General features: G+C 30.4%; 1 protein-coding gene across 2 annotated transcripts in view; it reads right to left on the bottom strand.

Annotated features, from left to right (window-relative positions):
• Nucleotides 1-3,247: 3,247 nt before the first annotated feature.
• The window catches only part of LOC139491132 (mitochondrial glutamate carrier 1-like), a 28,755-nt gene continuing 14,043 nt past the window's right edge, over nt 3,248-17,959 (bottom strand). For both annotated transcript variants that reach the window (XM_071278543.1, XM_071278544.1), the window contains exons 6-11: nt 17,458-17,576; nt 15,699-15,874; nt 13,289-13,303; nt 7,200-7,293; nt 5,906-5,981; nt 3,248-5,466 (exon numbers count right to left, since the gene is read on the bottom strand). In XM_071278543.1, the coding sequence (XP_071134644.1) occupies nt 5,313-5,466; nt 5,906-5,981; nt 7,200-7,293; nt 13,289-13,303; nt 15,699-15,874; nt 17,458-17,576 (634 nt within the window). In that variant the 3' untranslated portion in view covers nt 3,248-5,312. The remainder of the gene's footprint in view (nt 5,467-5,905; nt 5,982-7,199; nt 7,294-13,288; nt 13,304-15,698; nt 15,875-17,457; nt 17,577-17,959) is intronic.

The following is a 17,959-nucleotide window of genomic DNA, read 5'->3' as shown; positions in this document are numbered from 1 at the left end:
ATACCGGTATTGTGCAGCAAAAAAAGGAAACATTAAAAGACTTCTTGTAGCTTTTCATAAAAATTTGATTAAGCGTATCTTTCATAAGTTCGTATCTTATGAAAATGTGTCTAAAAATGTAAAAAAAAAAAAAAAATAAAAATAAAAACTCCAAAGAAAATTCAAAATGGAAACTTCCTAATCGTATGGCTAAAACAAAAGTTCAAAACAGACAAAACAAATGATTAACATATTTTTGACTTGTATTGGTACAGGCATTTTCTTATGGTCGATAAAGCATGACGCGATATTTGAAACCCAAGTAGAAAATTTATTTGGATTAATGCCATACTTGAAATATTAAAACATTTTTTGCGTTTTCATCTGATCGAGACTAAGTAATGAATATATGTATCAGAGCTGGCATGCAAAAAACTCGTACGTTAAGATATATAATCGTAGTACTACAAATGTATTCATTAATAAGGGAGGGGGGGGGGGGGGGGAGAAAAGTGAAACAAAGGGATGCAGGAAAAAACAGTTTCGTTTACTAATCCGGAACTCAAAAAGTCATTCTTATACAGGTAGAACGATGTTTTTTAAAGTTAAATTAACTAATAACAGTTTTATCACGTCTTTGTTGTTTAATATCTATGTCGTCTGTCTGCTAAGTACCGAACATGTCCCATACCGAATATCAAAATATAACTTAGAATATGACTGTTGTCTTTTGATGTTTCTGATATGGATTTGATTGGATAATGTGTTATGTCTTATCGTTCGAAGTCTAAATAATTATAAAATTGCCTTTCACTACCCGTATTGCCATGAAAGTTTTTGGGAATGGTATTGTGAAAATAATTGCATAAAGTTTGAAATTGCATGTCTGTCACTGTTTGTGATATTATGTTGTTGTTGTTCTACAATTTGCATGTTGTGTCGACTATAGTGTTTGTTTGTACGTTTCTCTGTGAAGAGAGTTCATGCATGTTGTTGTGCTGTATATCTGTTACGTAGTGTTGTGATTTTAGATTTTTTTTACTCACCTTGTCATATAAGCAAGAGTTTTGGCTAGCCATAAAAATAGTTTGTTTCTTTGTAAGTTGGAGTTGGTTTTCATTGCACTTCAATGTTCCTGATGTTCGTTTGTTTTCCTCTTAAAATTGGCATGTTTCCATCGGTTTTCATTGCACTTCAATGTTCCTGATGTTCGTTTGTTTTCCTCTTATAATTGGCATGTTTCCATCGGTTTTCATTGCACTTCAATGTTCCTGATGTTCGTTTGTTTTCCTCTTATAATTGGCATGTTTCCATCGGTTTTCATTGCACTTCAATGTTCCTGATGTTCGTTTGTTTTCCTCTTATAATTGGCATGTTTCCATCGGTTTTAGTTTGTAACCCGGATTTGTTTTCTCTAAATCGAATTATGACTTTTGAACAACAGTATACTACTGTTGCTTTTATTCATACATATATTTTGGGTTCAAACCAGCGTCTGCTCAAACCAGACTTGCCAATTAGTATGTGTTTGTTCTCCACAGAGCAAGCAGCATTTGGGAGTAAGGGCAAAGATTGGTTTGCCTTGGAGTCATTGATATATCTGTGAAGGATAGCATATCTTCCAGCAAACAGTTACCTTGTAAACTAGCACATGGAATGTTTAGGACTAAGCAGGGTTTATAGTCATACCTAGATTTTATGTTCTTGTCATAAATATCCTTTTAATTTGTCACTAGACATTAAACAGTCGTCGTCCATCATACTCATCATGGGTATCCTAAATATGGTCTCAATTTGCCACTAAAAAGTAATATCACAAAAATACTTAACACCAAGAAAAATTCAAAAGGGAAAGTCCCTAATCAAATGGCAAAATCAAAGGCTCAAACACATCAAACGAATGGGATACTGTCTTATTCCTGACTTGGTACAGGCATTTTCTTATGTAGAAAACGGTGGATTAATTGTATAACTTTATGAATGAAGGTGCATGTATTTGAAGAAGACATCCATCTAAAATGATTGATGTCATAAAGATGTACCACATGTATCACAAGTAATGGTAACAGCTGGTACTGCCCTTCATGGTAAAGTAGGCTACATATAAATGATAAAACAATATTAAGTATTTTTTATATTTTTTATTTTTCAAATTGGAGGACCAGTTTTAATGTCAGATTATTTTTTTACTATTTTTGTACATTTTTTAAAATTTCATGATATGCAAAATTCAAAAGAGAGTTAATTTTTACATAAATTTGTAAAATTTATAAATTCTATTTATAACCATAAGAATAATTATATATGTCATCATGTACACATTTTTATTCAATAAATTTAACCCCAATTATCCCTATAATTTGACACTGGTAAACTGGCAAAAAAATTTGCAATAAATCTATCATCTGAACCTTTCTATTAGAATGACTAAATGCATTTATAATCTAATCATCCTAAAATTAAAAAAAAAAATGTATGGGTTCTGTAGAACCCAGTGTCTCGCCTACTTTTGCTGATAATTGCAGGGTCAACAAAAATGAGGAAAAAAATCCATAAAAAAAATTCCTCTTGATACTATCTTTTGATGGTAAGAAGCTTCTGTCTAAGTTTGGTAAAAATCCAGGATAGTTTATAAATAGTAATCAATGAGGTCATTAGGTAATTAACTTAATTCAAATTTTCCTATAATTCATTTAGATTCATAAGATATTGTTGACTAAATGATTGTAATAAGCTCTACAAAAAATAATCACGGAAAAATGCATTCCTTTATAATATATCCTTATATAAATTTTTACTTTGGTGGTCATGCGAAATAATTTTTGGGAGGAAACTTGATAATATTATGCATAAAAAAATGAGTACAAGTTTGTGCCGGTACATTGATAGCATCTCTAGGGTAAAATTCAGTAATTTTCATAAAATATTGTATAGTGAAATTTCAAGTGGCCATGCTCTTATGTTATCACTACACCCCATGTAAAGATTCGATACAACAATGATGATCCATATGTGTTTAAACAGATGTGGTACACCACACCCAAAAATAATAAAAAATACCCACCCCAAAAAATATGACATTAACTTATGACACTAATATAAGTACAGACTAGTAACACAAATAATAATTTGACTTAGAACTAATGAATAATATACATACTACTAATTAAACTGATAATATACAAATAAAAAATAAACAAATACACAGCAATTTTCAAAAATATTAAGAATGGCTATCATAAAACCATTTATTCATGATTATTGTACCATTTACATGTATATCACAGTTCACATTCAATTAATAATTCAAATGTTGAGGAGAAACTGACTGGAAACCAAAATGCTGTTAAAAATTCAATAACACATATATATTCAAAAGCAAGTGACTCTTAACCTGACAAAATTTTGGCTATCATAAATAAAGACATTTATCATCACAACTGTACAAATAAATCGAAATATGTGTTAACATGGGTTTACCCACTATTCTTTACATGTATAAAGTGCATATAAATATCACCAATGTCTTCATTGTTGAGAATATTTACACATAGTTTTGGAATCAGTGACCTATAAATCTAATAGGTTAGAAAAAGGGAAGGAAAGTGTTGTTCCTGGAATTTTAAATTGTAGCATTAGTAGCTATAAACTTTCTTTATATGTCTGACATTAAAAAATTTTTGAAAAATAACACTGTATGATTGTCAGGTAACTTTTTTTCACCTCATTAACTATTCATTGGTATGTATCATTGAATCAAAGAAATAAAAGACATACAAATAACTTTAAAAGAAAAGTTACAAATTACAAATCTTTTATACTAGTTTGATCTTCTTCAAAATGGTCATCAATATATAATTTGACCAAACTATTGGTATTGGTTTCCAATAGCCTCTTATTCTTTAATTTCCATACAATCAGTATCATGTGGTTTTTGTCAAAAAATCACTATGTAATTTGATATCATAATTATAACTTTTATATAAATGCATTACTTATTTGACTAAATTTATGAGTTATAACTTCTTTATGGCACATTATTTGAATTTAAATTTTTAAGATTAAAAAAAATCATTTATAACACTATGAATATTAAACAAATATAATAAACAAGACACAAAGCATTTGTAAATGTGTTAAAAACCTTAACAAAATAAAAACAAATCACTGGTTTCAAATATGAGGATTTTATGTCTTTGAGACTAGCTTCAAAAATCAAAAAGTGTATAGAATTGCAATTTTTTTGTCAGAATGCCATACAATGGACAAATCTTTTAGTGGAGTTTAAAAAGTATAAATAATAACAATAATATCAACCACTTATCACATTCTGTAAATATATAAAATGCCAGCAGTAAGGACAATATCTGCACAACTTAATACTGGAATGTATGGGAAAGGGAAGTATAAATATCTAGAGTTAACTCCCTTTTTAAACTGTAGTTATTGCCCTTCATTTCCTGCAGCAGTAGTTTTGTAGAAAATACACACTGACAAAAACATTCAAAACAAGTTTACTTTTATGTAGTTTTCAAATTTGATTGATATATGACGACAGTCAATAAAGGGAGACCTGACACACAGTTTTAACTTAAACATTGATGAGCAGACAAGAGTTTCCCTTTCTATTCAAATAAATATATCCAACCGTGAAAAACAAATGTTAAAGAAGCAGAGGAAATAAAATTTATATATTTGAATTTGGTTTTAATTAATATCATAAACTCTCATATCAATATTTTGGCAAATCCAAGATAGCTGCCTATCTAAACTAGAGACTAAATGGAGCATGTATTCCTCATAAATTAAAATCACTGCATATGACAAAGGTTTCTTTCGCTCATAGTACCATTTACTAGACTAAAAAAATCAAAATCAAAGGGACATTACTGATCTAACTAAAATGATTAAGTTCTAGCAAAAGAGGTAATTTTGATTTTATATAGACAAATGGGACAGAAGACAACTGATAAATGCCAAACAATGGCAATAGCCCACATTGTCCTTCTAGGCAAGGTAAGCTAATAAAAAAAAGCTTCTTATAATTGAAAGTTCATTAATAACTTTTAGCAATACTCTTGTTATTCTTCAACATTTACGTCTGACTATTAAAATCAAAAGTTGAAAAGCAAAATGTCTTATTAAATATACACAAATTCTTTTAAAAACTTCAAAAAATCTATATCAAACTTCTATTATAAAAAAAAAATCTGACCTAGTAAAGATAAATACATAATTTTTGTATATACAAATTATTTTGTTTCTTTTCATCATTAAGAAATTTTATATAAAATTTTGTAGTAGATTTGTGCCTAAATGTTTTCTCTTGAAGGTCAAGATCTGTACTTGGTATAGAGCTTTATAGTATGCTCTACTGGTTCCAGCCAATAGACTGTCTGTGCCACACCAAACAAAATGGCTATAGCTATAATCCTACTGGTACCTCCTTTGTAGAAAGCTGTCCATCCCTCAGTCTTATATATTTTCCTGAAACATTAATCAAATTACCGGGTTATTATCAATAGTATCACCACTAACACAGAAATTTAATAGATGGTAAAACAAGCTGCTGATTTCATATTAGTTGTTTTTTCCCTAGTACCAATCGTTCGAGTTAAGCCAATTACAGCTGATTTTTACAGGCAGCACATATGTTGTGTTGTTACAATAAAGTCAAAGCTATGGTTTGGGTTGAACGCTCACAAACATGTTTATCACTTCATTTGATAATTGGTGGAGATTTGTCTCATTGGAAATCATATCACATTTTCTGTATTAACATTCTTATCTTATTTTGAAGGACCAGTACTAGAACAGCCATCATCATCTACACTTGAGGAAAAAAAATGTAGGAAACAAAATATATAGACCTGAATCTGCTATTAACTTATGTGTTTAAATATCCCTTTAGTATCTTTTGACTCACCTAAAACAATCAGTTATGCCAGCATAAGTTTTTTCATTCTTTCCTTTTGTAAGAGTCTGTAATCTTGTCTTTACAACTAAAAAGAATAAATAAAATGAAATGACTGTTTTAATGAGTGTGTATTCCTTACATTAACATACTGATCCCTTTCATTTGTAGTTATGTGATCAACAGAATCAAAGTAAAACAATCTTATTCTACTAGAGGCATTGCAAGAAAACCTGGTCTCAAATATTTTTTTTGTGTCTTTTGATTGGCTTACTTCCTATGTGGTCTTATTGTTTATATTCTAGATTAAGTAATATATTATTGTGCACCAATTTAAAATCAATATTGATTTCCTGCAATGATGACATACTACTGTAAAATTCAGATATTATTGCCAGCATTTATTATTGTGATTTTATCATTTTAGACTAAAATGCCATTTGATTTTCTGCAATATTAATAAAAATCATGTTTAATTCATATAAAAAATATCAAAATACGAGTTTAAATTATTGCGATTATAACCATGATAACCCTGTTGCATTTTTTCACAATAATAAAAAAAAACACAGAAATAATTTTTTGAATTTATTGCACATAGTGTGCTAGTGACCTAATACGATATATATAAAGGGTTAGTAATCTTTTAAGGACTAAATTTAAAGTATTGGTCACTGTGATATCTTTCATGCAAGTCCACCAAAATTGCCAAACGAGAAAAGAGAAAAAACCTCTACTTTGAACTGTCAGAAATGACATAAACTATGTGACCAGTTGACTTATTAACATGTTTTCTATATTGTTTTCTTTTCGATGGTTTTGACATGGTGTTGTTAAGATTGCTTTTGACAGTTAAATATCACGTTGATATCATTCTTCTTTCTTGTACAAAATAGTCCATTGACAGAAATATAAACAAATGTTCCTTGATAATATAAATTTCATAAAGAATCAGGTATTTTAACCACAAAATAAGTTTACTTTTTAGAAAATAATATCTACAAGAAAACTACTGTTGTAAAACTTACAAGACTGTGTACATAGTACACGGATGCCCAATCTCAACTATCACTTTCTATGTTCACTGGACCGTCAAAATTGGGTAGAATCTCTAATTTGGCATTAAAATAAGAAAGCTCATATCATAGGGACAATGTGTACTCAGTTTCAAGTTGATTGGACTTCAACTTCATCAAAAACTACCTCAACCAAAAACTTTAACCTGAAGCAGGACAGACAGACAAACAGAAGGACAGACGCACAGACCAGAAAACATAAAGCCCATAAATGGGGCATAAAAACTTACCATCAAAGGGATTAACTGAGAGGGAAGCAACGGCTCCAGATATAAATGCTGATGAAAAACTAACATAAATCTTTTTTTCATTTTCTTTGTGTCCCTGTAAGAAAAATTATAACTCTAGATAATCCTACTACATAACCTTGATTGATTGATCGTTGGTTGCTTAATGTCCACTACTACATAACAGGATTCAGACATGTCACATCAAGGACAGATTATGTACAAACAAATCTTATTACATTAGAAATCAAAACCTGGCTACTATTGGTCAAGTCTTTTAGAGATCTCTACTGTTTTATTATACTTTGGATTATTTGAAGGGCATTAATTAATTTTATAGATTTCTAGGGAATAGAGCTCTAGGTGAACCACACATTTGGGTTTTAACAAAATACACAAATATTTTAATACCTTAATTGTACCCAAATTTGTTAAAACTTTACAGGATCATAAGCATGATAAGTGTAATAGAGAATTTTTTTTAAATGCAAAGTTGGCGATGGGGTTAACATTATTAAAATATAATTATAACTATCCAGTTCTATTTGCCAGGAATTATTTGAATTACAGCTTTTACATTAATGCTAGCAAGACAAATCTTTGTTTGGCTTGCTTGCTTTGTTTGTATCAATGTTTGCTCAAGCATGGTAATTAAGATAGGCGGGGCTTCAGCTTGTATACATCATACTTAAATTTTATTGGACGTTATGTTGGAGGTTAAGGACACTAAATTTTAAAACATCACATGATACATATTCTCACATGTTTCCTTACCTGTAAATATACAATACAGACAGGATTCTACTTCGTCTAAATTATCTTCCTATAACACCAGTTCATTTTCACAATCGTAGAAACGGAAGACAATTTTTTTTTCAGAGATCCAACTTAAAGACTGTCGTCAAGCACTTTTAGTAAAATAGCTATTCGACCACACCTACTCTGATTTTGTGATCCATTGGATAGGTATTTCACTTGACCCTATATTTCATCTTTTAGTACTGTGATTTTTTTTATGTTATAAAGTCAACCTGTAGCTTTGCTATATAAAATGATAGCGAGATGATGCATCAAATACTCTTGTTTTGTACATTTTCAAGACAAAATATTCATCTCAAACACACCCTAACATAAAAAAGGTGCACTGGATTTTCTCTTTTCGATACAATTTTTCCCATTTTGGAATATTTTCTTGAGTTGCATAATCGAAGGACAGACATGGAAATAACTGACTGAACTAATAGATTTATATTTTATAAAAACAATATTAGGTCAATTAATGTTGAAGGCCAGTTTCTCAGCCTCATACAAGAAAAAAGTTTATATTTTTCTTTCATTGACAAATTATTGTATTTTTACAGGTGACAAAACATGTGAGAATATTTGTCATGTGATGTTTTAAAATTAAGTGTCCTTAACCTCAGACATAACGTCCAATACAATCTAATTATGATGTATACAAGCTGAAGCCCCGCCTATCTTAATTACCATGCTTGAGCAAACACTGATACAAACAAAGCAAGCAAGCCAAACAAAGATTTGTCTAGCTAGCATTAATGTAAAAGCTGTAATACAATTATTCCTATTCATCTAACCTCTTATACATTTCTAGGAATATAATTGGTTAAAAGTGTCCACGTGGAGACTCTGTAAATTTCATTTTAGGTTAGTAGGGAGGCGGGCTTATTTATACACGGTTAGTAGTGGTGTTACGTCCCTTTAGAAAAACAAAACAGTACTGAAAAATCTTAAAGGTTTCAACAGACGAAGAAAGTGATGATAAAGTGAAATAAATTCAGAAAACACATTTAAATCTAACAAGTTGTCATTGTTGGCATCATGTTAATGCTAACTGTATTGAAGACTTGCTCACTTTGATAGGTCACTAGTCTAAATTTTACACGTTAAAATAGTCGGTAAGATAAATTCTTTACATAGTGTGCTAATGACGTAATACGGTATATATGGGGTCAGTAAATTCCATTTGGAATTCACTGACCCCATATATACTGTTTTAGGTCACTTGCACACTATGTAACTAATAATATTACAAAGGCATTTCCCATATAACGGTTAAGGTGCAAGTAAATACATGTACTACAATATTGACAGCATTTTATAAGAGTAAACAATATGGAATAAATAAAGCATATATCGTGTAACCTGCTTAATCAAACACCTGAGTATTCCAATATCCTGCTTAAACGGACACATTTTCATGGTCCAAAAATATGCCTATCCTTGCAGACAAAAAATGAATATTCCGACACCCTGCTTACATGGCTTAATCCAACATTTTTTTCTGGTCCCTCAGTGTGTCAGATTACACAGGTTACACTGAATAAATGTTTTGAAAAAAGTGCAAGGTGTTAATTATATATCAAATAAAACTGAAAACAAAACCATTTAAAAATTTTGCAACAATGCACGTTTCTAGGTTAAAAATAAACTCTCATGTAAAAGCACTGCTTACCATCTAAAGCATGCAAGTTGACCTTTTTTGGAGGAGTTTTTGTAACTAATTCTTTATTTCTATGTGTAGTATTTTGTGGTTAAATCATTATTTCATCCTTACAAAAGTTATGCTAATTGTTTTTTCAACAAGTATGCTGACAAAACTTTCCTTCAGAGTTTGAAAATTAAATTGTTTATGTTTAAGTATAACTTTAGGTTAGTAATAATAATGTGCAGTTTAAAAAAAACAATTCTTCTTACAGTGACTTGACTGTTAGTGTTGCTATCCATCAATTGCAACTCATTCAAAATTTTGACCAAATTGCAATTTGTTTTATAAAATCAAATTGTTCAACTGGTCAGAATATTGAACAAATTGTTCAGTCAAAATGTGAAAGTGCAAGGTGATATAATAAAAAATACTTACAATCCTATAAGACTTTAACTCCACTTTAATGATGTTATTACTAAATTTGTCTATCAATCTGTATAGTTATATTATAGCCATTACCATACTAAAGGTAAAATGTTTTATTTTGAATTGCTATAAAAATGTCCAAACTAAGCTTTCATATAGTTTTTCTTTCCAAAAGGATTTTATATTTATAAGAATTATATATCATTTAAAATAATACATCATATATTCAGTAAAAAACGTGCGAAATAACAATATGCTATTGATAAGTTTCCTTGGGGAGATAACCTAAAATACTATTCTTTTGAATAAAGACTTTTTGAAACCAAAAAAGATTATCTCCCCTTCCTACAAACATATTGCAATTTCACAAATATTTTACTGAATATGAAATGTTTTAATTCACATAATGTGTGATTCTTATGAATATAGAATACTTTTCGAAAGAAAAACTATATAAAAGCTTAGTTTGGACATTTTTATAGCAATTAAAAATAAAACAGTTCACCTTTAGTATGGTGATGGCTATAATATAACTATACAGATTGATAGACTGATTTAGTAATACCATCATTAAAGTGGAGTTAAAGTCTTATAGGATTGTAAGTATGTTTTATTTTATCACCTTGCACTTTCACGACTTGACTATGGTTTTCTACAGCAGTTGGTTCAAATTTCTGACCAGTTGAACAATTTGGTTTAATAAAACAAATTGCAATTTGGTCAAAATTTTGAATGAATTGCAATTGATGGATAGCAACACTTACAGTCAAGTCACTGTAAGTCATAATCATTCTTTTTAAGTCATAAACTGTTATCACAGAGATATGTCTCGCCTTTTTGTAATTTTGAATATGTACTCTAACATCTTACATAAGTTATGCAAATATTCAAAGTCAATGAACCATGACTGAGTTATATGGCTAAACAATCTCCATGTAAATGAAATGTGCCAATGCTAATACAACTGCATACCAAATACCATTGACTTATTATAAGTCGTTCCCAAATCTAAATACAAACATTAACTTGTAAACAATGTAAAAGTTTCAAAGTCAATGAACCATGAGAAGGGGTGGGGCTATATAATCTTCATGGAAACAATACTTGCAAATGCCAATAAATTTGCATACCAAATATCATCGACTTAACATAGCAGTGCATCTTAAACTGATCTAATCACAAACTAATACATGAAAACTAAGATCTGTTTCAAAGCCATTAGACTGTGACTGAGGGGCAAGGCCAAATATTCTCCATGGAAATGAGATGTGCCAAAGCTTATACAACTGAATACCAATTAACATAGGCTTACCACTAATGGTTCCCCTTGAACTGACCTAATCACAAACTAATACATGATAACTTAGAAATTTTTCCAAGTCAATAGACCATGACTAAGGGGGCGGAGCCAAATTATCTCCACAAAAAATGAGATATGCCAATGCTTATACAACTGCAAACCAAATATCATTGACCTACCACTTGTGGTTCCCCATTAACTGACCTAATCACAATACATGTAAAATAAGCAAAAGTTTCAAAGTCAATAGACCGTGACTGAGGGGTAAGGGCCAAATAATCTCCGTTGAAATGAGATGTGCCAATGCTTATACACCTGCATACCAAATATGATTGACCTACCACTTGCCGTTCACCATAAACTAGACCTAATCACAAACTAATACATTGTTGATGCCATCGCTGCCGTCGAGATGACGCCAGAAACAGCATACCTATGTCTTGCTTTTTGACTCCTTCAAGGCGAGACAAAAGCATTCTTCAAAAAATACAAGTGAAATTTACTGAAAGAAGGAAAGGTGTAGAAAAACAGATTTCTTTAAGATTATGTTCTCACAGGTTTAAAACTAGTATTCATTCAAGCAAAGTGCAGAAAGTTTTAATATTTTGTTGCTTATAGTAAAGTAAAAGTCAAAGGTTGCTAGCTTCTCTAAATATAGTGAAAAAGGTGCTATGTTACCTGTTACTGTAGATTCATTATTATTTGTTGGATAACAATTTTCATGGTTTTCGTGGTTTTAGGTGAACCACAAATTTAAATGATAAACGAATTGCACATTTTCTATGAACTATATATGTATGTAGACATTGACAAAACCACAAAATCAAATACCCACGAACATGCTGATTTTCCTCAATCCAGGAAAATTGATAACCACGAAAATAAACGAATCCACAGTATGAGAATGACAGTTTAGCATTTAGAGTATTTAGAATTAATTTAATAAATGAAAAAGACAGAGCTTTGATTAATAAAGGATAAGGCTGAAATTACATGATGCATATGTGCTCACACATACCTTAATTATACATGATGTTGTTATATCATTAACAGACTAAGCTTTAGTATATTGTATCATTCTCTGATCAAAATTTGACATAACACATCTTCCTCCTTTCCTTACTCCTTATTAAACCAAGAACCCTTTTTATAGTTATTTAGGAATGAATTTAGTACAGATTGTGAAATGTTAAAACACAGCAACTTTATAAATAAAAAAAAGTTATTCTAATAGACTATTCACACCACTAAAATCACAAAATGACTATGTACAATATAGATTTTTTTGCCACTTTGATATGTGATAACATTGATCAAATAGTATCTACATTTTTGTTGCATTTTAACAATAAAGATCTGCTCAGTGGACTCAATGCCAGAAATTAGGAAAATTTTAATCTGGTACAAAAATAAACTGCTTAAGATTAAAGAATTTTTCAAATAATGAACAGAAACATTTTATGTGTCCACCAATCTCTCAAATAACTTTTTTTGTGAAATTCATATCAATAAATAAACAGGAAAAAGAAATTGCAGTCAAATTCGGTAAAAATATTGAAGTTAAACTATGGTATCATGGATAAACAGAGAAATATTGTGGTTATCATTTGCCAATGTCATATGCTACATTTCTTCAATTAAGTATTCCAATTTCAGCATTTTTAATGCTTGAAAAAACTTTTTATTGTACCTTGTCATATCAATTTTTATATTCTTACTCAAATAACTTAAATTAAAAGTTAATAATCCAAAATCTTGATAAAATCTGTCCCCCCCTCTTGTATAAGAAAAGAGGCAATATTCCACAGAACACCTTTTTTTAACACTGTACACATACACTTTAAAATAAGATTTTGTCCTTTTAATCTATATACGTTACAAAAAAACCTACATAAATTTAGCAGGCCTAGGTATACTTACTAACATCTTGATTATCTGAAGAAAAAATACAGATGTTTAAAGTTTCAACATATTTACAAAAGTGAAATCAGTAATTCAATTTATTTTAGCAACTGATTAATACGAAAACAAAAGCTCTTATTCTAATTCTATACAATAGAGAACTGTTTCTTCAAATCTGATAAAGTATTTCTAAATCTATTTTTGTCTTCAACCTAATATCATCCTCTAATGTTTCTTTTGAATCAATATAGCTAATGCACATTTTCTTTTGAGTTTGAACTGTATACACATCGTTTTAAATTACAATTATAATTATAGTATAACTAATTGCCGTATTTGAATATCAAAAATAAGACAACGTGTGACCGAACGACGCATGGATTAAACAAGTGCGCAGCACGAGTTTAATCCATAGGCTAGCGGCATTCGGTCACACGTTGTCTTATTTTTGATACATAGATGCCAACCCCCTTTTGACACAATCAGTAACAAACTATCAAATTTTCCGTATTTTTGAAAAGTTTTCAGTAATCATTCATAAACGTGCATTTACCAATAAAAATTACTGACGAGTGGTTGCAAAGTGATGTACACTAAAATTTGTCATTTAACATGTTGTCTGTAGTATGTATTCCATTCATTAATTGTTCAGATGTTCTCGACTCAAACATTTTTGTTTTGTCAAGGAGAAGTAGAGAAAGGGGGAAAGCTATTTAATAAAATGCAAGTTTGCCTCTTCGGAAGTCAGTTAGTTACCCAACAATAGGTTGATAACTCCCGAGAAACCAGAAGCATTACATTGGCGTTTCCTAAATACTGGACCAGGACGGAAAAGTAATGATATAAATCCACGTTTTACAAAATTGAACGTCGATGATTGGGAATCCGTAACTATTCGACTTTGACCGTAATAGCGTAGTTTTTATCGCAAAATCGGAAAAACTACGGAAAAATCGTAATGGTTGGCATCTATGTTGATATTCAAATACGGCGATTAGTTATTCTTTTTATTACATTGGCAAATGGCCTTGTTTTTTAATGAAATTAATGTAGAAAATGTAAGGAACTATATCTTTTTCCTACGCATTGACAATTTGTTTTGATCCGACGTTATCGACGTCTTGACAACGCCTATTATTATACCTTACATATATTTTAAACAATTCTATTGGGTAAAACGTTATCACGTGACATGGAATAATTCAGTTGTTTTTCATTCAATTGCAAGGAAGGACGAATAACCCTAAACATTTCCACCAGCGGTGAATAACCCTATTATTCACCGGCGAATAACCCTATTATTCACCGGCGAATAACCTTTTGAGATTGTTGATTTGTACTTGAGTTATCTCCCATGAAAATGACGTCACAGACGTAAATAAACAAAATGGCAGCGTTCACGTTACACAAAAAGCCCACCGAGAGACGTGGAAATAAGACATTGGACATGAATAGAGTGCCAGCAGCTGATAATAGCTTTTATAGAGTAACGGTCCTTTTCAGGGCCATCAATATTTTACAAAAAGATTCTACCTTTGTTGTACATTCTAGAAATTCTAGAACACTAATGTATTTTCAAACGTCAGCTTGTCTTTGACTTTGTTATGTAAAGTTTAAAAAATATAGAAAGTGTTCGAAAGGCATTTCCAGTGTTAGTTCGGTATAATAAAACAATTGTGGCCCCTTAGAATCGATGAATATCCAAAATTGTCAACCCTTAAAAGTTATTTCACTTCGGGCTGCGCCCTCATTGAAATAACCTTCTCGTGTTGACAATTTTGGATATTCACCTTTTCAACGGGCCATAATTGTATATTGTTGTATGACGTCAGAGAGTGAAATAACCATGTTTATTTCACATGTGAAATTATCGGTTTTTATTCAACTGGGAAATCAATGTAATTCATTGCAACCAATGTAATAATAACTTTTAACATACATTTGTAGGGTTGCCTACAATTGCTTACAATTTACTTCATTTGAACTTTGGTGGATTATTGTCTCCTTGCCAATCATACCACACCTCCTTATTTTTATGTGTCATGTTCATTTGTTTCAGGCATATTTTAATTTTATATTTTGTTTGAAGATGTCAATGTATTAAAATCATACATTATTTATTGACCCATTTTCTGATAAAAATTTATTCTTTACAACAGTACTGATATTTAACAGATACCTGAAGATGATAAATCATATTATAATCTAATAACAAGTTCTTGCAACATCAATTTAGTATTAAACTTTAACACTGATAGAGAGTGATTTGTCTAAATATTTAATAGAGATTCCTATAGTCAGTTTTAAAATATCAGCTTATAGACAAGATGATTTAAAAAAAAATATCTTACTTTAACCAATTTTACTTTGGTAAGTGTGAACTGAAAAAAAATGATCTTTTTAAAGATACAATGAAAATTTGTCTTACCCAATCATTTAAATAAGAAACTAAAGGGAAGTAAACAGTTGAAAATATAACATCTCTCAAAAAGGTAGGTCTAAATCCTTTATACAGTCCCAAGAATCCACGCTCAGCATACAACTGTTTACTAATTCCCAATGCAGTCTTCTTAGCTACTGTACCATCTGCATTTAATGTAACACCTAAAAAAATAAAACATAAATATAAAGATTCATGTCTCTGCACTAAGAGATGGTTATTGTTTTATTTAACTTCTAATCAAGCAGTGTAAAAAGCAAAAGGTGAAATCAGGCCATGAATCGTATTTCAAATTTTCCTTTGCACAACAATGTTAACTTATCCAACATTTAATTGACCCTCTTGTGTATTTAAAAAAAATATGTGATAAAGTCAAATTTAGGTAAAATTATTTTGGAATAAAACAGATTATACCAATAAGTGTACACATTTTGAAGTGGGAGGTTATTGTCTGTATATGTAATCTTTTTTTTAATTTCAAAAAATAATTTTGTTCACATGGAAAACAAGCATTCACATAACATTACATTGCAACTTTATAGCTTATCTTTTCTTTTTAAAAACATTGGAGGCCTTTTCAGTACTATACCTTAAAGTTTGGAGAATACTGTACAATTTCATGTTAATATTTGTATCTACTTTATATATACTGCTACAGGTATAGCTCAAAAACGTCATCTAAAACAGTAATAAAAACAAACAATGCAATGTCCCTTACTCAGCAGGAACATTGAATGAGGTTACTCTAGATCTAATATGGGACACAGTCTTATTCTAGTGAGAGCCGTTTTGTGATTTTTCAGTTCAAAATAGGAGCCCAGAGTATGACTTTTATCCTCCCATAATAAGTACAGAATATTTGGCTAAATAATTCATTTTTTTAACAACTTCACACCTTCCAATCCCCTAAAGAATGAAATGTATTAGTTTATTGAAAAACAAATATTTGAATATCCAAGACCAACAATTTTGGCAAAATAAAATTTGATCAACCGGAATGAAACTCACCCTTAAAAATCAGCAACTTCTAATAGTATGATTTTATACTTAATCTTATCAACTGATTCAGGCATTAGTGAGGAAAAGTGGAAAAGTGATATTTTTCAAGCAATTTTATATAAACAAGGGCTACAATTCAACTTCTTATGATATGACTACTGCAGATTCATTATTATTTTTATGATACTAATTGTCATGGATTTCGTGGTAAATGGTGAACTATGAACTTAAAGGTTAAACAATTTACAACTTTTTTCTTTATGAATGCATGTAGGAAGACTTTTTCAAAAACGCTCAATCATGTATTCACAAAAATGTAATATTTCCTCAAACCATGAAATTGATGACCACTAAAATAAATGAATCAAAGGTTTATATTAAATACTTAAAGCTGATCAACCATGATCCATTCATTACAGAATAAAAATATGTTGAGAACAGACATTTTCAAAACACAATTCCCTTTTTCTTAGGACCACAACTTTCACAAAAACAACTGAACTAGGAAAATATTCAATGTTAATATAAAACTTCCTATGATATGAATCTGTACCTAGTTTGTAGTGGCACAGAAAGATTTGACAGAAATGTATTGCAGACAAAAAGATAAAGAAACAAACAGACAGAGGGACAGAAATAAACCAGTATATCTCCCTCCTTTGGAGCAGAGATATGAAAGAAATATACTTAAACTAAACATTTTCATAATTTTGATGTAAATATTGCCAAAATACACAAAATTAGTTACCACTCCTGCCAGCATCTTGGAGTTGTATCTTTAACAATTCCATGGGTGTTGTTACTATAATCTGACAGGCACCAGCCAGTCCACCGGCACTCAAACGACCATACCATTGTAAAGTTCCACTAAAAATACAAATAAAATGTTTATTAAATATAGGAAAGGCAGCTTATTTTCTCCCTTTAATGATGGATTTTACAAGTAACAAGAATGTGTCCATAGTACACAGATGCCCCACTCGCACTATCATTTTCTGTGTTTAGTGGACCGTGAAATAATTGGGGTAAAAACTCTAATTTGTTATTTAAATTTGAAAGATCATATCACAGGGCACATGTATACTAAGTTTCAAGTTGATTGGACTTCAACTTCATCAAAAACTACCTCGACCAAAAACTTTAACCTGAAATTTGCACTATCATTTTCTATGTTCAGTAAACCGTGAAATTGGGGTCAAAACACTAAGTTGGCATTAAAATTAGAAAGATCATATCATAGGGGACATGTG

The sequence above is a fragment of the Mytilus edulis genome, chromosome 10 (genome assembly GCF_963676685.1).
Source record: "Mytilus edulis chromosome 10, xbMytEdul2.2, whole genome shotgun sequence".
In the NCBI taxonomy this organism is placed as follows: Eukaryota; Metazoa; Mollusca; class Bivalvia; order Mytilida; family Mytilidae; genus Mytilus; species Mytilus edulis.
The sequence above is the reverse complement of the archived record's forward strand: the minus strand, read 5'-3'. Positions and strand labels throughout refer to the sequence as shown.